The sequence below is a fragment of the Schistocerca americana genome, chromosome 2 (genome assembly GCF_021461395.2).
Source record: "Schistocerca americana isolate TAMUIC-IGC-003095 chromosome 2, iqSchAmer2.1, whole genome shotgun sequence".
NCBI classification, from domain to species: domain Eukaryota; kingdom Metazoa; phylum Arthropoda; class Insecta; order Orthoptera; family Acrididae; genus Schistocerca; species Schistocerca americana.
This window is the reverse complement of record NC_060120.1, coordinates 685,880,979-685,902,504: the sequence shown is the minus strand read 5'-3', so window position 1 is coordinate 685,902,504 and position 21,526 is coordinate 685,880,979. Positions and strand designations below refer to the sequence as shown.

Sequence of the window (21,526 nt, the reverse complement as noted above, 5' to 3'; positions counted from 1 at the left end):
GGTGTTGTGTTGTTGTCATTATCGTTTCATCATCATCAGTGGAAGCCAATGGAAAACCACCACTGGAATCACTTCCCTAGAAGCTCGTGCGGTGGACCTCTCTGAGAGGCTTCCCCCTTGACAAGACCTCCCGTAAGGCAGAGCACAAAGTTTTTTTCGAAGGCATAAGATGAACAAAGTTCTTCCAACAATAAAGAATTACTTTGATTCATAGGAAGATGTTATACAGAGGTTATTTGTATAGCTTCTAGGTCCCAGAAATTGTGGGAAAATATCTTCACACAGAATAAAGAAATCCAATATTGAGTATCTTATGAAATATGTTTTGGTGCAGTGTGTGTAACTACTTTCCTCTGCCAATCTGCATTTAGAGTGATACAATTGGAAGATCCCATCCATGTCAAGGATCAGCTAGTTGTAATTTTTGTCTCTTTATCATTATTTTGGAATTCTGAGGAATTGCTGGGAGTTGTGAGAAAGAATGTGCACTCTTGATAGTGATAAGGGAACTTATTGATTGTTGTGCATACCTCTCAGCTCCAGCAAACGATGCAGCATGATTCTGATGTGACAAAATAAATTTCCGGTGTGCGGGCTGTCAGCAGTTCAGTGACAATTTACTATGAAACAAGGATTTTCATATAAAACTGGATTGCTTGACCCATAGAAGATGCGAGTTACCTTATTTCGAACTTTGGGTGCTACAATTTATATATGTGCAATTTAAAGATGTGTGAAACTCACACAGTGTTTGCATTGTGTACTGAAGTAGAAATCTTGTAAGCTATCTGAGAAATAAAGCTTTCTTTGTAGTGGAAAGGATTTTGTGATTGCTTTTATTATTGTATGAACAAAGACATTGCCCTTCTTTGCACTGTTTTTAATGCAAGGGGTGTGACTGAGACATAGGAAACAAGGGTTATTTGATGATATGTTCATCCATATATTTGTGATAGTTTTACAATCCTGTGCTTAGTGACCCAGTAGCTCAAAAAACACACACAATATACCTTTGATTTTCTGATGCACTTGCCCTCTGGAAATGCCGAATATGAAATGCAGCCACACAAGGCGCGGAACTCAGGGAATTATATTCTACTTTGATTTTCTGTGCAGTGTCAGATTCACTTCAGCAAAGAACTCCATTAGATTCAAAATATTGCCTCCCTATGGTTGTTCCCAGTGTGTTTTAATTAGTGAACACTTGCATTTCTTGTCAAGGAATATGCATACCGTATTTACTTGAATCTAAGCCGCACTCGAATCTAAGCCGCGCATGAAAAATGAGACTCGAAATCGAGAAAAAAATAATTTTCCCGAATCTAAGCCGCACCTGTAATTTGAGACTCGAAATTCAAGGGAAGAGGAAAGTTTAAGGCCGCACCTCCAAATCGAAACAAAGCTAAACTATGAGACACAATTTAGGTCGAATTAATGACGATACATCTACAGTAGTTTGGTTCGAGTCGTAAGCTTAGCAGTTAAGCTTTACCAGGTAGCCATTGCTATGCGTCAGGCGCTCCGTCCGTATTTATACGGGTTCCCTTCCGTTTTCACGTGCTTTGTCTGGTTTGAATCGATTGCTTTTTTTTCTTTGATCTGATAAGTGCCGTTCTCTTTGTTATGGGTGTTTACGTCACTCTAGCTGAAAATGCATTATTGTACTGTGTCATGCATTGTTTATCACATTCTGATTATGTGTGTTTACGACCTGTTTGCCACATTCTGATTTTGTTTGTTTACGACCTGTCGCCGCTTGCGGCATGGCTTGCTTTTGTGCGCCCTATCGCCGCTTACAATTAAAAAAAGAGAGGAATTGTCTCATTAGCGAAACAATGGCAAGAGACTGCTATTTGTTGTTACTTACATTGCTGCTTTCTTTGATAATGATCAACAAGAACCAAATAATATGATAGAAGATGTTCTGAATGAGAGTTTAGCTAAAATTTTTCTCCGTTTGAAAATCTTTGCAGATGCCTCATTTGTACATTACATTCTGCACAGAAATTAGAGTCATCTTAGATTTAAAAATCTAGTCAATTGCCATGCTTCATTTCTGACTGTATCACTATTAGGCATAAGAATAATACGAATATAAACATGACATGATATGTATATTCTTCCGCGTTTGCTGTTGTCTCACACTAGTTTCGTAGTTTATTAGGCAGACAGGATTTAAATGAGATAGCAGCAAACACAAAAGAATACATGGCAAAATGTTTATATTCGTATTATTCTTATGGTGAAGAGAACACTGCATGTGGTTCACAATTCATAAAAGTTCCTATTAGCAACCATCTCTTCTCACAGGGAGCAAAATATTGAGAACGTAGAGTTGGCCATATTGACATACATCCCAAACAGTCTTGCCAGTCGGATTTTCGTAGTACATTGAAATGCTGCTACATTCGAAGATGAACAATACGGAATTTGTATTTACTTTGTTGGATAATGTATGAAAATGCAGTGGTCGAAACTCGGGGCGGAGAAAAAAACCTCGTCTTCCACTTTTTTTAAATTTTTTTACTGATGCAGATGTATTGGCGCCAGTATTTATCTTTGTGCCTGCAAAGCATGTCTGTGTAGCGCTACATATTTTCGATGGCAGAAGTTAGTTGTGGCGGCACCTACCAACATTTTTCATAACTTCCACTTACTTTGCACTCGATTCTAAGCCACAAGCGGTTTTTTGGATTACAGAAACTGGAAAAAAAGTGTGGCTTAGATTCGAGTAAATACGGTAGTATCTTTGGTACAAGTATATGCTCTTAAATATAAACTTTTTCTCCTGGCTACTGAAGGGCCTGAATATGTTGGTTGCAGCCTATGACTGTGGAGTTTGGGATTCCCAGTGAGGCAGTTTAAATTGTTTTTATTCTATTGGGATAAACAATATGAGCTTGGAGTATGTAATTTTAATCTCCATCAATAGAGCTTGATGTATCACAGATGCTGCCAACAAGCATTTTCAGTTCTCTCTTGAGCTTTTTGTTGTTGTCTTCTTACTCGTTTGGTACGGCCCAGTGTGATTCCCTATTTCATGCCAACCTCTTCGTTCCGGAGTAGTGCTTGCAACCAACTCTTCAATTATTTGCTGGATATATTCCATCCTATCTTCTCTTACAATTTTTATCCCCTAAAACTCCCTCTAGAACCATGGAAGCTCTTCCCTGGTGTCTTAACAGATATCATATCATCCTGTCCCTTCTTCTTGTCAGTGTTCTCCGTATGTTCCTGTTCTAACCAATTCTGTGTAGAACCTCCTCATTCCTTATCTTATCGGTCCACTTAATTTTTAACATCCTTCTGTGGCACCACATCTGAAATGCTTAGCTTCTCTCCTTTTACAGTTCTCCCATAGCCCATGATTCATTTCCATACAATACTGTATTCCAAACACACATTCTCAGAAATTTATTCTGAAAATTAAGGCCAATATTTGATACTAGTAGACTTGTTTTGGCTGATAAAACCCTCTTCACTTACATTAGTCTGCTTTATATGTTCTCCTTGCTTCATCTGTCTTGGGTTATTTTGCTTCCAAGATATCAAAACACCTTCACTTCATTTACTTCTGGGTAACAAATTTTGATGTTAAGATTTTCAGTATTCTCATTTATGCTGCTGTTCATTATTTTTGTTTTTCTTCGGTTTTCCCTCAATTCATGTTCTGTACTCATTAGACAGTTCATTGAATTCAGTGTCTTGTAAGTGTTGGTTCCATTACCAAGTGCCTCTCTGGAGCCGTTACCTTTTCTAAAGGCAAAGAGATCATCAACTAATATGTCCTCTGTTTTCTTTTCCATGCTTCTGTATGTCATTCTTGTTAGTAACTTCGATGTATGAACTGTTAAGCTGATTGTACAATAGTTTTTCCTCTTATCTGCCCTTGTTATCTTTGGGATTGTATGGATGATGATATTCTGAAGGCTGATGGTATATTTCCAGTGTCATAAATTGTACATTTCAATTTGAATAGTCATTTGGTTGCCACTACCCTCAACAATTTTTGACATTCTGAAGGAATGTTATCAATGTTTTCAACTTTATTTGATCTCAAGTAACACCTTACGGGTCTGTTAGGGGTACAGTGACACCTGCACATTGTAAGGTCCTGCTTGTGCAATGAGTGATTCCAGCTTTTGCAAGAATGTAACTGTGTCTACACCACAATTTTCAGAAGATGGGACGACATCACACATCACTTGCCAGGTGATATAATTGCTTTGGGAAACCTTCAGTATTTACCATATCATCTCTAGGCATTTTCAAGATGTGTGGCCTTCCAGATCCCACAACCTAAATTCATGTGATGTGTGGCTGTGGGGATATCTCAAAGATCATGTCTATCAGGGATGTATCCAGATTCTTCTTGATCAGAAGGATGGCATACTTTGACATATCGCTCCAACTGTCAATCGTGCCATATTTCAGATGCACTATGTTGCTGTGTTGGAAGGCTATAGTGAACATGTGCTGTTACTTGTGATCTTATCATAATAAATGAACCAGAACCACCATTATCATATGTTTGATCTTTCCTCTCCTTTTCCTGCTCCCACACTTAAGTTCTGGCATTCGGGAGGACAATGGTTCAAATCTGCATTGGCCATCCTGAGTTAGGTTTTCCATGATTTCCCTAAATCGGTTCAGGCAAATGCTGGTATGGTTCCTTTGAAAGGGCATGATACAAAGTACAGAGGCTTTGATGTAGATAGGGTGTGCATGGAACATTGAGCCAAGAAGGAACATACAGACACTGCAAGTGTTGGTCTCAGGGCATGCAAACTGGTTATATATCGGTTGTCTCCACTCGCGGCACTGCACTAGATGCTGTGGCTCCAACATCACCATCGTGCCGTAAAGTCTTTCCGACTTAAAAATTGCATAGATCCGTTAGGTCATTGCAGTAATTTGCTGGCAAAAGAGTGACAGTTAATAGTTCTTTTATAATATTGTATATGAGGTGGTTACTAGGAACTTGAAGCTCATTTACATCTTCTTTAATGAAGTTTTTAAAGTAATTTTAAAGTCATACTTGCTCTGTATTCATTGCATCTAACAGTACAGCTTAAAAGTGACCAGTGTGACTTCCACAACCAAACCACCTATGTTTCCAGCATCATTGTTTGTTTATTGAATGAGCTTATAATATTTGACACTAATTTTCTTCCAATCCCAGAGGCATTTGAGGTGATGTGACTCAATTTTGTTCCTTATCTGCTCCAATGTCCTTAATACACTTCAGTCAGCACACCATTTTCCCAGACTTGGCAAATAAGAATTGCTAGAATATGCATGTTTCTATTTAATCTTTTTAGTGGAGGGCAAGCAGTTGAAGTATGCTGTGAGATGGACAATGTGAAGATCTTTGATACACCATCTAATACAAATATAAAGGATGAAGGCCACTTTTAAACTACTGTATTGATCTCTACTGTGTATTATTTGATTTTTGAGGATAAAAGTAAGATGTTATTAATGAAATGGATATTTATGTGTAGAATGCTGTACATGTTGAGATTCATTTGTTGAGTATTAATATATATACGAGCATCCATGAAAGTGAAAAAGAATGAGTCCCTACATCATTTTACGATGTGGGTGACATGAACTGAGCAAAAAGAAACAGCATTTGTGAAACAATAAAAAAAAGAAGGAAAAATCAACCCTGTACATGGTTACCGAGTTCTGTGGAACTTGGGGAAGAAGGGCAACTATATATTTCATTAAATAACTTAAAAAAGTACATCAGGTCACTTAATGATGAAAGCTTGTGTAAACTTACCATGGTAATGAGTTATTTTTGGTTAAATGATCTAATAACCGACTTTTTATTATGAGAGGTGAAAGGTGGCTTACATCTTTCCGTCAATGTTCAGTTTAAACATTTAAGAAACAGTCATACTGATGTTTTATTGTATTTCAACTGTTTGCTTCACAGCCAAGAAAATGCCTTGTAGGCACATTATTCACTGTTACAGAGAGTGGTGCTTCAGGAACTACGAAGATCTCACCAGTGAAACTCCCTCCTGATATTGCAGCGCAGCAGAAAGCATACAGAAATCTGGTTTTGAAGGACCTTATTGAATCTGAGAAAGCCCATGTAGCAGAGCTGCAGACTTTGTTGAAAAACTTCCTCAGTCCCCTGGAGAAGTCTGACATGTAAGTGAATATTACTAAATGTTTTAACTTTCTTGCTGAGGAACAATACTTGAGTCACTACATTTTCTTTTATAACTGTTTTTAGAAGTATTAACTGTTTTGCAAACTATACTTATTCCAGTCTCAGAGTACGTAAATCTATGCATATGAATAAAATAAACTCCCCTGGTGCATTTTCTGTCTGCGTGTGAAGGCTAACCTCAGGAACTGCTGTAATGATTTTGATATGCTTTTTGCTAATAAGTAGGCTAATTCATGAGGAAGGTTTGTGTGTATAATTTGTAAGTATTACGGGCAAATTGACTGAACAATGATGAAAGTCCCCTACCACTTTTCTCTGCCTAGATGTGAAGGCTAATCTCTGAAACTACTGTAAGGATTTGATGCAATTTTCACTTATGGATGGAGTAATTCATGAGGCAGGTTTGTGTGCACAATTTGTTATTGCAATGCCAGACAAGTTGTCCAGTCATAAGTACTTAATGCTACCAATGCAAAGCTGGGGAACTTCACTAGTAACAGTTAAATTTGTAAAGATATTTTTAGAGTTTGCAGCAAAGTTCATTTTTCTGTGATTTTTGGAGAACTTTCCTGTCTCAAGCTCTGTTAAGTTCAGTTTACTCAATTGCCTTTGCTTTTTTCCTAGAGAGAGGATTTTCAACTCCTGAAACTTTTATGAGCATTTCACTTGTGAGGATGTGTCAGTATATTGTACTTCAGACATTGTTTTCATCATCATTGAATTGTAATTTCTTTCATTACATTTTTCTTTGTCTATTTGTGGTACGAAATTAATCACAGTACCACATGTTTTTAACTTTTATAATTTTTTTGTCCCTGATTATTGTAAATCTTTTTAACTGTCCTTTCAAGTCTGAGCAAGGAAGTTGTCCTTCTTACTTCCACGGATATAATGATTGCAGTATCCTCTGACGTGAAGCACTATGTGACAATTTTGGAATTTTTGGTGTGATATACACAAATTTAACAAAAACACAGGACGAATAGAGCCAGTACAGTCACAACACACATGAATTTACCAAGGTGAATTTTATATCACTATTTGAAGATATTATAATAGTGTTCTAAATTAAAGTAGCACAATATTTTTATGCTGCAACTAATGCAAGAGCTTTGTAATAAATGTATTATCTAAACACTGAAGAGAGTAAAGGTAATCTCTCACTGTACTGAGTTGTAAACAAGCACATAAACACACTCCTTTCAAAGCTTACTTGGTTGAGCAGTGAGCTGTAGCGATTAGTTTGGCCTGAAATTCATAAATTACTTGTTCTAATCCAGCTCACAGGAATGTTATCTGAAGATGGATGATAATGTCAGTGAGACTGAGGAACAGCTGAAATTACTACAATTAAAAAAGGTCCCAGGGCTTGATGGTATCCCTGTCACATTCTATACACATTTTTCAACAGCATTAGCCTCTTTCTTAGCCATGATATGCTTTAGATCACTTAAACAAAAAACTGTGGGAAAAACCAAGTAGTTAAAACTGATTCCGGTATTTTAGTTCAGACTGACCAGTATTTTTTAGTCTTTATTTAGTCTCGGTTGTAACAGTTTTTTATCAGTAACTGGGTAAAAAAAGGCATATCAATTTGCCGTAGCACCATTGCTCAAATTAATTGGTTTTTAAATACAACTATTTTTGAAATGCAAGTAATGTTTATTTATAAATTTTATGTTGGTTTGAACTACTGAATTGTTATGCAGGGTGTTTGGAAATTCCTATTACAAACTTCTAAGACTTGTAGAGGGGAGTGAGTAGATAATATTTTGAATTGGAACCCATGCCCGGAAACGTACCATTTCCATGGTACAACCATTTGAAAACATGTTGATAATGCAACCACTTTTACAAATAATTGATTAGCCGTGATCTAGTGCGTCACTTGTTTTACGGTTTAACTCATTAATAGCCACAGAAATTGCTCCTGTACTCGTTAATGGGTTCTCTTCCATGTAATGCGGTATGACTTCTTCCAATTCATGTGTGTGGCATCTTCTTGGAGCATCACAGTCATGCCTGTTGACGGTGAAGGTACCCCTTCTCGAAGTCATTGCATAATTGTAGTGAAAAGGGTATGCAGTGTAGTCGGACATTATGGAGAATGATCTGGATAAAGACGGTGAGCAGCTCTTTCATTACAGTGAGTTTTGTCATTCAGAAAGATCGTGTTGGTGTATTCTACAAATGTGTAACCAACTGTGTTGCTCTAAAACTCACAGACACACACATGAGGCCCAAAACAGGTCAGTGAGGTAGGAAGACATCAAATGGCATCAGCTGATCTGACGTAACCATGTCCCACCATGACTACCGTATTTACTCGAATCTAAGCCGCACTTTTTTTCCGGTTTTTGTAATCCAAAAAACCGCCTGCGGCTTAGAATCGAGTGAAAAGTAAGCAGAAGTTCTGAAAAATGTTGGTAGGTGCCCCCACAACTAACTTCTGCCGTCGAATATATGTAGTGCTACACAGGCATGCTTTGCAGGCACAAAGATAAATACTGGCGCCAAAACCTGTGCGTCAGTAAATAAATTAAGAAAAACAGTGGAAGACGAGATTTATTCTCCTCCATGAGTCTCGAGCACTGCAATTTCATACATTATCCAACGAAGTAAATACAAATTCCGTATTGTTCATCTTCGAGTGTAGCAGCATTTCAATGTACTACGAAAATCCGACTGGCAAGACTGTTTGGGATGTTTGTCAATATGGCCAACTCTACGTTCTCAATTTTTTCCTACCTGTGAGAAGATAGTTGCTAATAGGAACGTTTATGAATTGTGTATCACATGCAGTATTCTCTTCACCATAAGAATAATACGAATATAAACATTTTGCCATGTATTCTTTCATGTTTGCTGCTATCTCATTTAAATCCTGTCTGCCTAATAAACTACGAAACTAGAATGAGACAACAGCAGACACGGAAGAATATACATATCATGTCATGTTTATATTCGTATTATTCTTATGCCTAATAGTGATACAGTCAGAAATGAAGCACGGCAATTGACTAGATTTTTAAATCTAGGATGACTCTAATTTCTGTGCAGAATGTAATGTACTAAAGAGGCGTCTGCAAAGATTTTCAAACAGAGAAAATTTTTTGTAGGCTCTCGTCCAGAACATCTTCTATCATAGGCAGTCTATTATTTGGTTCTTGTTGATCATTAGCAAAGAAAGCAACAGTTTAAGTAACAACAAATAGCAGTCTCTTGCCATTGTTTCGCTAATGAGATGATTCTTCTTTTTTTTTTTTAATTGTAAGTGGCGGTAACGTGCACAAAAGCAAGCCACGCCGCGGACGGCGACAGGGCGTAAACACTCATTATCAGAATGCGACAAACAATGTATGACTTAGAACAGTAATGCATTTTCAGCTTAGAATGACGTAAACACCTATAACAAAGAGAATGGCACTTATCAGATCAAAGCAAAATAATCTATCTATTCAAACCAGATGAAACACATGAAAAAGGAAGGGTACCCATATAAATGCGGACAGAGTGCCTGACGCATAGCAGTGGCTACCTGGTAAAGCTTAACTGCTAAGCTTACGACTCGAACCAAACTACTATAACTCTATCGTCATTCATTGGACCTAAATTGTGCCTCATATTACAGTGGACCAACTTTGTTTCGATTTGGAGGTGCGGCCTAAAGCTTTTCTCTCCCCTTGAATTTCGAGTCTCAAATTTCAGGTGCGGCTTAGATTCGACAAATTTTTTTTTCCTTGATTTCGAGTCTCATTTTTCAGGTGCGGCTTAGATTTGAGTGCAGCTTAGATTCAAGTAAATACGGTACCCTGTTGAATACCTACCTAGCAAACATGTTTTCAAATGACTGTAGCATGGAAACAGAACATTTTCAGATGTGGCTTCCTGTTCAGAATATTATGTACCCACTCACCTCTACAAGTTTTAGAAGTTTGTAGTGGGAACTTCCGAATACCCTGTGAAAACCATTCATCACTATTTTAATAACAACACACATAGTTTGAAGCTAGCAACAAACATAAGAAATAAGAATTGATACAGTGTTGCAGACACAATAATGTAGCTACTGCCATGTGGCATGACCTATGGGATGGTACACGTGTATACACAGTGTGCAAGACTTAACTTCATCTGTTGTATGTGGTAGTTTCTTACTGTCGGGGGCACCATCCCTAGTTTTGAAGTATTTTATGAAGTGAGGTGTCAGTGAAGTACAGTGTTCCATTTGCTTTGAAAGATTAAAAATGGGAGGATGCACAATAAACTTTGGACATTATATAAGCAGAAAACACCAACAGTGTTCCTTTGAAGAAAATATAAATGTGATTGCCATACCTGTAATTTTATTGAGATGCTATAATTTGGGATGATAACTGAACCTTTAGTTTTGTGACTGCTTCAGGGTGAAAAACTGACACCATCCAAAATTCACCTTCGTAGTCTTTGCCGGAGACAGTGATTTCTGCCATTGCCTCAACCTCCTAGCGATCATGAACTCCTACTCCTTAACCCTCATTAGAATCTTTCATTTCTTGTTTGAAATCTATGTTTATTAATAGAAGTAACGGCAATAAAAAACCGAAAATTGGTTATTTCAGAAACTGGTTATTTTTAGGCAATTTTAACAGTCAGGTTAAACTGGAGAGGAAAAGAACCAGTATAATTGAAAACCAATTGTTTCAGCGATAACCACCATCACTACTTCCCACACGACATAAACCAGAAGCGATCCTTAAATAACAGTCCAGTATCACTGCCAGTCATCTATTACAGAAACTTAGAACATTATCTGATTGCATATGTGACAAGGTATCTCAAACAGCATGACTGTCTGCATGCCAGCCAATGCAGATTCTGAAAACATTGGTTATTGATGAAGGCAATGTTGTGAATGAGTATTTCTTGACTAGTGAAGAGCATTTGACTCAGTAGTACACCAATGAATCTTAACAGAAGTATGATCATACAGTGTATCAAACAAAATTTGTGACTTAATTGAAGATTTCTGGTAGTGAGGAAGCAGCATGTTGCATTGGAGAGAATGCCATCCATAGATTTAGAAGTGACTTGAGACGTGCCTGTGTTGGGACTCTTGCTGTTCATGTTTTATGTTAATGACCTGGCATACAATATTAATAGTAACCTCGGACACCTCGCACACATATGATGTCTGTCTGTGGTGACTGAGGCTGGACTGCAAGCAACTGTGCAGTTGCTCACAGTCTGCTCTCTGTGGCTAGAGACATTGGTCATGTGCGTGGGAGTTGTGCTTGTGTGAATATGTGTGGGTGTAGTCTACATTGTAGGAAGAGATAGATTACTACTTACTGTAAAGAAGACATGTCAAGTTGCAGGCAGGCACGATTAAAAGACACTCACGTGTACTTTTTGGCCACAGCCTCCATGAATAAAGAGAGGACACACACACACACACACACACACACACACACACACACACACACACAAAGCACGCACACCCCTTTCGCAAACATGACTGCCATCTCCAGCGTCTCAGGCCGAAAGGGATAGTAATGTATGGGTGGGGGGAGAGACAAATTCTGTCTGGTGGAGCGTGCATGGACTAGACTCCAACGGGTGCAATGTCAGGAGGTTGTGGGACAGTGAGGTGGGGAAAAAAGGAACAAAAAAGGAGAGGAGCATGGAAAGACAGGCAGATGCATTGGCAGAGGGCTGCAAATAAATAGGGTGAGAGACAAGAATGGGGAGGAGATGATAGGGTACAGGGGGTGGAAACTGTTGGGTGGAGGGTGTGGGGACAGTAGTGCCTTGTTACTGTTGGTTGAGGCCAGGATAATTACGCGAGTGGAGAATATGTTGTAAGGATGCTCCCATCTGCACTGTTCAGAAAAGCTGGTGGTGGAGGGGAGGATCCAGATGGCTCAGGTAGCGAAGCAGCCATTGAAATCACGTGTGTTATGTTCAGCTGCATGTTGTGCCACAGGGTATCTATCTTGCTCTTGCTGCGCGGGATTAACCGAGCGGTCTAAGGCGCTGCAGTCATGGACTGTGTGGCTGGTCTCGGCGGAGGTTCGGGTCCTCCCTCGGGCATGGGTGTGTGTGTTTGTCCTTAGGGTAATTTAGGTTAAGTAGTGTGTAAGCTTCGGGACTGATGACCTTAGCAGTTAAGCCCCATAAGATTTCACACACATTTGAACATTTTTATCTTGCCCTTGGTCACAGTTTGGCAGTGGCCGTTCATCCCTGTGGACAGCTGACCGGTAGTCATACCAGTGGATGATTTCTTCTCTCTCTCTCTCTCTCTCTCTCTCTCCGTCTCACCGTCTCACACTCATTCTTTCACTCACTTCCACTTTGCCAGTTTTTTACAATTTCAGATGCTTACCTTTATCTGCTAAAACAGCTGTTTTTATACCAAGAATCTCGTAGATGCCACCCATGTCCTGCTGCAGTTGAGATCTAGAACCCTGTTGTTGATTTTGTGACACCTTTCTTTCCTAATTGAATATTGTTGTTATAAGCTATTTAGTGTGTTGTTAATTTTAGGGTTAAACTGTAAGTTTTCATTTTTGAATGCAGTATTCATATTCGTATACAAATATTTTATATTCAGACAAGGCCTAGGAGTATAAATAGGAGTAACTTCCGTGTTTAATTCCATTTTCTAGACTCTCCAGGGATGAATATCGCCAGTTAGTCAGCAACATAGTTACTGTTGTTGAAACACATCAGCAGCTTCTGGCAGCGTTGGAGGAATGCAGTCAGCGTCCACCACAGGAGCAACGCGTGGGAAAAATTTTCCTCACATCTGCACCTAGACTGAAACAAGTGCATCATGTTTATTGCTCCTCTCATCCGAGGGCTGTGTGCATCCTTGACAAATACAGGTTAACTTCTAAATTTTATTAATGCATTGTCTAATACATTGTCCTCTCATTTTTTTAGTTCAATATTCTTTTTGTATAGCCTACATGTTGAGAAATGAATATTTCTTATTTCACTAAGAAACAGTTGGATTCTTGTGTTTTATACTCTTTATTTTTTTATGGAGGCTCATGACCTTTAAGGATTACTGTATGATTTCTTATTTCTTTACTTTGTTGTGCCACTCCTTATAATTATTTCCTATGCAAAGTAAGACAAAAACAAGCTTTCTCACTGATTTTCTGTCTTTGTCACTTTTTATTGTTTATTTTTGCAGATGGGGCAGAGATATATTCATTCACTTACTTGACAACAAATGTCACAAAAGTAAATGTGAACTTTTTTTCATTTTTAGACATTTAAGAGCTGCAATACTCCCAGCTGTTCAGAATGAGCTGTAGAGATCTCATGTAGGCTCTTTAATCATGTTATAGCATATTATGAGTAGAATGCTGTGTGTTTCTTGTGTAGTTAATTTGCCTTCACGTGTTAATTTTTGTGGGAACACTCTCTTGGTCACATGAGAAGCCTTTTATGTTGCTTGTTGAAGGTCGTGCCAGAGCTGTAAGCTTGTCTCAAAAATTAAAATTTTGGTCATAGAGGCCTTTTGGCAGCCCCTTGGATCACTTGTAAATTACATCTAAGGCTGAAACAAGTCAGTTGTGGTGCAGCAATAAATCTATATTTTGACAAAAATTTACAGTCTTCGTAAAATCTACAGTTAACCTTTCATAAGTTCATGGTGGATGTAAAACCGAAAATATTAAAGTTGCTTTACTATTCTTTTGCATTTAATTTTTCAAGTGCTTTCTTGGTTGCCTCCTACCACAAAATCAAGGCATCACCATCCCCCTGGAGTTCTGTAAAATGCAGTGTGCAATAGATGTCTATAGCAGATCCCACAAAAGATAGGTCCCAGGAAAGGTCTTATAGTATTGAAAAATTCATACAAAGATTGAACAGTTGTTAGAAATCAACCTGGGCACTGGAGAAGAGGAAAATTGTGATATCTGAGAAAATTGTGCAAAAATCATAGTTGCATTTATGCTTTTCACATAAATGGTCCACACCTAGATGTAATCGAGCAATTCACATATTGCTTAACCCTAAGAGAGCTGTCATTGAAGAGTTGAGTATTTTCTGGGGTAAATACATGGTGGATTTCAATGACGATGGGAGGAATGAGGGATGTAGCATATCATAACTCTTTTTGTATGAACTTACTCATATAGTTTCAGAGAACTTGGAAGAATTTGTAATAATGGAAAACGGGTAGAGATACTCATTGCCACACTATAGTAGGTTCACTTGTCAAGGGATTTATATTGCTGTACCTTAGCACTTTGTTTTTTGTTGGTCTTTATTTGAATATTTGAAGTTGTTCACAATGTATGAATCTTGTGTTATGTAATTCAGAAGGAGGTGAAATTAATTTTTTGCTTGGATTGAGTTGAGGTCTTTAAAGAAATGCGTTTTTGTTCTTCGTGGATCACAAACAGAGATATCATGAATTCTAAACCTCTTCCAAGCCATATCTGAAGAACACAGAGAAGGCACCACTAGTGAGTATTTTCTCAGTGCTTCTTACCACCATTTATCTTTGTCTCAATAGCTTTATTATGATAAAGACAAACTTGCCTCCCTACTAACAATAAAAATTGCAGTAATCAGGGCAGAATCAGTGGCAACTGTTAAGGAGGCAAATGTAAGCCCTTTCCCATTTTTTTGTTGGACATGATGGGTGGAGCAAAACTTGTAGAGAAATCATTCGGAGCATGAAAAAGTTGCTGAATGAATAGGTGATTTTGTGTGTGTGTGTGTGTGTGTGTGTGTGTGTGTGTGTGTGTAGGGGGGCGCTACACTTACAATGGGGGGGGGGGCTACACTTGCAATTGGGGGGGGGGGGGGCTACACTTACAATTAAAGTCTTTTACATCTAGTTTCACTTGATTTCAAAGTGAGAAATATTCAAGCTCTGGTGCTGCCAGCATCTCACTTCTCATAGCTCGAACAACTTGAGCCAATATTAAGGGGAACTATTCACAACTGGAACCTACAGTGTAGCAGAATGAATAATATTTAGCCTTATCCTATCTAATGGATTTCTGCATATGTGGTAGGTGGAAATTATGGTTAGAACCATGAAGACTTATTACAGAACAGAGTTAGACTTGCCTTTTCAAACAGTCACTTCTGTTTCTGACCATAACTCCTCAAAAATTTGTGGAGGGAGTTGAAAAACACTGTGCAATAAAACTGGTGTGGGTTCACCACCCTTCCCTATCTGCCCTGGAGAAAGTGGCAAAAAATGCGCAATTTATGCTGAAGCTCATTGAATGCATTATTAAGTGCCGAGAAAACAAAATACCATGATCTCTCTAAAGCCAGAAATATATTATTAAGAATTTTGATCTCTACACTGTTAATTCTGTGTTCTTTACCCAGTACCTTTAAGGCCATGAGTGTAGTATGGTTCTCAAGGTAAGCTCTGGTATGAGATCATCTCCCTCTGTTATCCTTCCCAAACCACTCACTGTCACCTGCCTCCTTCCTAAATTTCGTTTCATTCTTGTCAAACTACATGACATTCCCAGTGCACTATCATTACTCCTAGGTTCCTATGTTGGATTCACTATTGATTATGTTATTCTAATTTATCTCAACATAAACCCAACACCACATAGAGGCTAAGCTTTGTGACTATTTTACATGGCAAGATGTCCTTACCATTTTGATACTTCACATACTGGATACGTCAGAAGAACTAATTACTGGTTATGATTTACTAAATATTGCTGGCTAGTCCTTTCTTTACTTGTCAGCGAACATTTATTTTGAGAGCATACATTATGATATGCACCAGTGATAATATTGTGTCTGTTGATAATGGTGTTTTAAATCACTGAGCTCTTCTTATTGCAGTTCCATGCTAACGAACTACTCTGACCTTCTTTTTTTCCACATAAAATTTAGATAAAAATACTAAATCCAGTCAACCAGAAATTTATTCATCTTACTATTCTCTCTGTAAAAACTACAGCATATATTGTCATGAACCTGATTTTTCTGTAAGAACATGATTATGATTTTTTTTTTTTTTTTTTTTGTGGGTGGAGGGGGGTGGGTGGTCCTTACCAAAGACTAATTTTATCATGAATAACTAATGGATATTTGTTTAATAAAGCTATGTGCCTTTAAAACCACAAATATGGATATTCAAACATTGCTTTTTTCTTTCCTTCTGATTTGCAGTTAATCAAATCAAGACGTAGTGGGCAAATTAGCTTCTTTTCATTAATATTTTGACCTATATTGGCTCAAAATTTTCGTAGTGTAAACTAGTGTTATTTCATTTTCAAATGAACTATTTGTATGAGTCCAAAAAGTAACTTTCAGCCCACGTGTTTTACAATTCAGTGATAGACATCCAGAATTGCTAACTGCTTATTAAAAAGTCAATATTTTTAATTGTAAACTTAAACTGTGTATTTATTATTGCCTTTATGCACAGTCATGGTATAGCATTCTGAGCAACTTCAATATTTCTTTCCCCTGCAAGCCTGTAGCCTTTGCCTAGTAGTTTCTATACAGCGTAATGTAACAAAAATGATTCTGCTTGAAGGCATCACTTTCAATCCACCTAACAAAAAACACTCTTGCAGTTCAGGTGTGAGCTTTCTATCCTGGTCTTATCCCAATATACAGCTACACAAGCTGTTCACCTGAGAAGCTACCACTATAATTCGGGATACTTGAAACAGTGTATCTTGACATACATTACCATTAACTGCTATACAGCAGTGACTCTCACAAGCTCCATGTCTTCCTCAGATGTAAGGCAATAGACCAAGTCCATAGACCTAATCCAAGCTACTCTGAGTACAGTACAGTCCCACTTTTTTGTTCCCGGAATTAACATTTTCCCGCCATTTTATCACTCCCGTCGTCCACAGTGTTAATTTGCACCTGATTTTGTGTCACTGTATTTAAAATTTTCCCACAATTTACACTTTACGAAAAAATGTTCATGGAGAAAAAACTGACAGAAAATAATTCTGACATGATATTGGCTGTCAAATAGTTTTTACAAACATTACATTGTTAAGTTTCTTGACATCAGGGACTCAACAAGCAGTTTGAACTGGTAAAGGTGTAAAAGCTGGAACAATTCATGCCCTATCTCTGCCACTGCCAAGCTCTACTTGGCATGGTGGCTGATGCAAGTAACTAGGTTTGTTTGAATAAATATATCGTGACCATTCACAACCATTTCCAAACTGTCTCTACTGTACAGATGCAGTTTCGTGATTGTTGTAATAATCATGACACCTTTGTTGAACCATATTTAGTGTGTTTCGTCGTTTGGCCCTTGTAGCACTCATTCACACCATCACTCACTTTGCGTTGTCCAAATGTTTTTAGTTTAAGCACGGCACCAGTTACACATTTTTTTCATGTTGAGCAAAACGTGTTTCGAGAATTTATTCTCAATGTCAAGTGCTATATTTACATATGTATTTTTTGTGATGTTACACAAACAAACAATGTGAGTAAAAATATTTAACTGGTGCAGTGTTCAATTATTTAAATGATGAATGGCAGCTACAGCCTTTTCGAAAACATCGATTATGATGTGTGAAATTAAGTCAAATGTTTCTACTTCTCAAGCAGTTACCAGTTCCAGTTGCATCAGCAGTTTTTATTAAATTATAAATAAGTCCCTGACAAATATTTTGATGCCTAGTATGTATATATATCATATATAAAGTGCAAAAATGCAAGGGGGGTATCGTGTGTGTAACTTTTACAGCCTAAAACGTTATTTCTCACATTTTACATTTTCCCCGCATTTTACACCATTTTTTTGAAGTGCCTTCAAAAGTTTAAAAGCAGGGTTCCACTGTAGTTCATAAAACAATAATACTTTGGCCCCCCCTACAAACAAGAGTTTCACGTCCTTTAGATCAGTTACAAATTTTGACTGAAGAACTTCTTGATTTATATATAACACTTTGATCTAGCAGTGCTTCTCTTAGATGTGATGGCGCCGGTTTTCACACTGCCTGCCAGACATTATCGCATCCTCAGCCATCCAGGTTGCAGTTCTTGTCACAGCCACAAAATGTCTTTCCGTATACTCTAGAATATTACACATTCATCATTTCAGTAGCAATATTCACTCTTAATGTGTACTTTCTTGATGTATACCACTCCTGATGCGAGTTGTCTATGTCAGAGGATTTTATCCCAAACAAATAGTCTCTTCAATAAATGGGCATTATGTATTCTTACAACTGCTACTGTTGTGTGACCTACTCCATGCACCCACTCAGCATGTTTCACCACTGGCAAGCCATATGTGATAAAAGGCAGGGCAAAATGTGACATGTTTAACGTATAACCTTCCATATAGGAATGACCCCCACCAATTTGTGAGAATGCAGGAAGGACCACATGATAACTGTCCAACTATGGGATGTCAAGAAGTAAAGTACCCAGGTCCTGAGCATCCTGTGCAGTGTGATTCAAAGGCCTTTAGCCTGTATTACACTGTAAAAGAACTTTGACAAAGATTTAAAAAGTGTTGATATTGTACAGGATTGCTTTGATGGAATTGTTGTCAAACATCTTTGACGTTGTAATATGGGTCCAGATACCAAATCGTCTTTTGGATCCTCCTCATACACGGCACTAATTTTACAAGTTCAGGGATGGGAATTTGATCTCAAAGATGTTGTTGTAGTCCCCCCCCCCCTTTTAAATCTTTGTCAAAGTTATTTTACAGTGTAATACAGGCTAAAGGCCTTTGAATCACACTGCACAGGATGCTCAGGACCTGGGTACTTTACTTCTTGACATCCCATAGTTGGACAGTTATCATGTGGTCCTTCCTGCATTCTCACAAATTGGTGGGGGTCATTCCTATATGGAAGGTTATACGTTAAACATGTCACATTTTGCCCTGCCTTTTATCACATATGGCTTGCCAGTGGTGAAACATGCTGGGTGCATGGAGTAGGTCACACAACAGTAGCAGTTGTAAGAATACATAATGCCCATTTATTGAAGAGACTATTTGTTTGGGATAAAATCCTCTGACATAGACAACTCGCATCAGGAGTGGTATACATCAAGAAAGTACACATTAAGAGTGAATATTGCTACTGAAATGATGAATGTGTAATATTCTAGAGTATACGGAAAGACATTTTGTGGCTGTGACAAGAACTGCAACCTGGATGGCTGAGGATGCGATAATGTCTGGCAGGCAGTGTGAAAACCGGCGCCGTCACATCTAAGAGAAGCACTGCTAGATCAAAGTGTTATATATAAATCAAGAAGTTCTTCAGTCAAAATTTGTAACTGATCTAAAGGACGTGAAACTCTTGTTTGTAGGGGGGCCAAAGTATTATTGTTTTATGAACTACAGTGGAACCCTGCTTTTAAACTTTTGAAGGCACTTCAAAAAAATGGTGTAAAATGCGGGGAAAATGTAAAATGTGGGAAATAACGTTTTAGGCTGTAAAAGTTACACACACGATACCCCCTTGCATTTTTGCACTTTATATATGATATATAAACATACTAGGCATCAAAATATTTGTCAGGGACTTATTTATAATTTAATAAAAACCGCTGATGCAACTGGAACTGGTAACTGCTTGAGAAGTAGAAACATTTGACTTAATTTCACACATCATAATCGATGTTTTCGAAAAGGCTGTAGCTGCCATTCATCATTTAAATAATTGAACACTGCACCAGTTAAATATTTTTACTCACATTGTTTGTTTGTGTAACATCACAAAAAATACATATGTAAATATAGCACTTGACGTTGAGAATAAATTCTCGAAACACGTTTTGCTCAACATGAAAAAAATGTGTAACTGGTGCCGTGCTTAAACTAAAAACATTTGGACAACGCAAAGTGAGTGATGGTGTGAATGAGTGCTACAAGGGCCAAACGACGAAACACACTAAATATGGTTCAACACACATATCTTTCCCATGTAAAACCCTTTCATATTATGTGTGTTAGAATTTTTCTTACTTTACTTACATGTCAGGCAGCATAGCCGTTTAGCCCTATGAAAACAGCTGTTGTCATCTTGAAAGATGTGTGTATCCACAGCATACTCATCAAGATGATGTAGATGAAAGGGCAACATTTGGGCAACAAGAACATAGAAATAAACATCCTGGTTCCTCTTCGTGGCAACATGAATATGTAGGACCAACAAAAGCATCACAGAACAAGCTCCACCCTGATCTGCACCTCGGCGTAATGTGGTTCAGTGCCTCATTAGGCTGTTGGTGAACTCGACACCTTCCACCATTTTGAAAGAAGAAAAAATCGCAACTCGTGGGACCACACTAAGTGTTTCCAGTTACCTACTGTTCAGTTTCTATATTGTTTGCCATATTAAAGGTTTGCAGCTTTGTTCATCACTGTCAGCAACTGTTCTTCGTGAAGTAATCAGTTGTATGCAATACCTTTCGCAGTGTTGACTCTGAAAGTGGTCAAGTTGTACTTGTGTTCACTGACAGCAGCAATTGCTGTCATGTTTGAAACTGTTTGCAATTGACAAGGCAAGGCATTTGTCTCTAGTCCATGTCTACAATGTACACTATTTCTTGTAGACCTGTGGAACAGTTCACATTGATACACTAACAAATCGGGCAAGTTCAGTCACAGTATAGTTATAGGTATGACCAAGCACCATAGCTCCTTTCTGCTCTTCTGTCGCTTATCCATGCTGACTCAACTTACTATAGTAATCCCATGCAACTGACTAGCCCCTGCTTCCTCTTCTCCCCCATCCCCACCACAACCACCACCACCACCACCACCACCACCACCACCACACACACAACTGCATGATTTCACTGCCATCAGTTCTGTCTCTGGTGGAGGATCACATGGCTACTTGACACCAGTACTGCACCGTCTCCATGGCTCCAAAGTGACCAGTATGCACTTTTAAGGAGATGACTAATATTCTGTCAGGTGAGCTGATACCTCACTCCCCTCAACCTCCCTCTTTCCTCTCCCCCCCCCCCCCCCCCCCCCCCCACACACACAAATTTAAATTCATTGTTAAGTTTTTCTTCTCACTATACTGATACCAGGAATGCCATTAGTTTGGGTATAAAGCACGTTAGTTAAAAGTTATAGTTGATTGAAGTTAGCACTATGTTTCAATACGTGAAAAACTTAGTTACTTAGATGTTCCATGGATCATTTTGCAAGTTAATCTGTGCAATTCTATCTAATGTCCCACACCAACAGAAAGCTAAGCAGACAAATGTATCTAAAAAGTTTTTTAAATTACCTAAAACCAATTCTCTTTTGAAATAATTAACCTTGAAATTTCTTATTTACATTACAGATTTTATCATAACCTTGATTTTCAACATGACACTTATATA

The 21,526-nt window shown here is 38.1% G+C and overlaps 1 protein-coding gene across 7 annotated transcripts in view; it reads left to right on the top strand.

Moving 5' to 3' along the window:
- The window catches only part of LOC124592385 (rho guanine nucleotide exchange factor 7), a 126,887-nt gene that overhangs the window by 29,031 nt on the left and 76,330 nt on the right, over positions 1–21,526 (top strand). For 6 of the 7 annotated variants that reach the window (XM_047131832.1, XM_047131827.1, XM_047131828.1 and 3 more), the window contains 2 exons: positions 5,964–6,165; positions 12,838–13,056. In XM_047131832.1, the coding sequence (XP_046987788.1) occupies positions 5,964–6,165; positions 12,838–13,056 (421 nt within the window). The remainder of the gene's footprint in view (positions 1–5,963; positions 6,166–12,837; positions 13,057–21,526) is intronic. The other variant, XM_047131833.1, reaches the window with a different exon arrangement.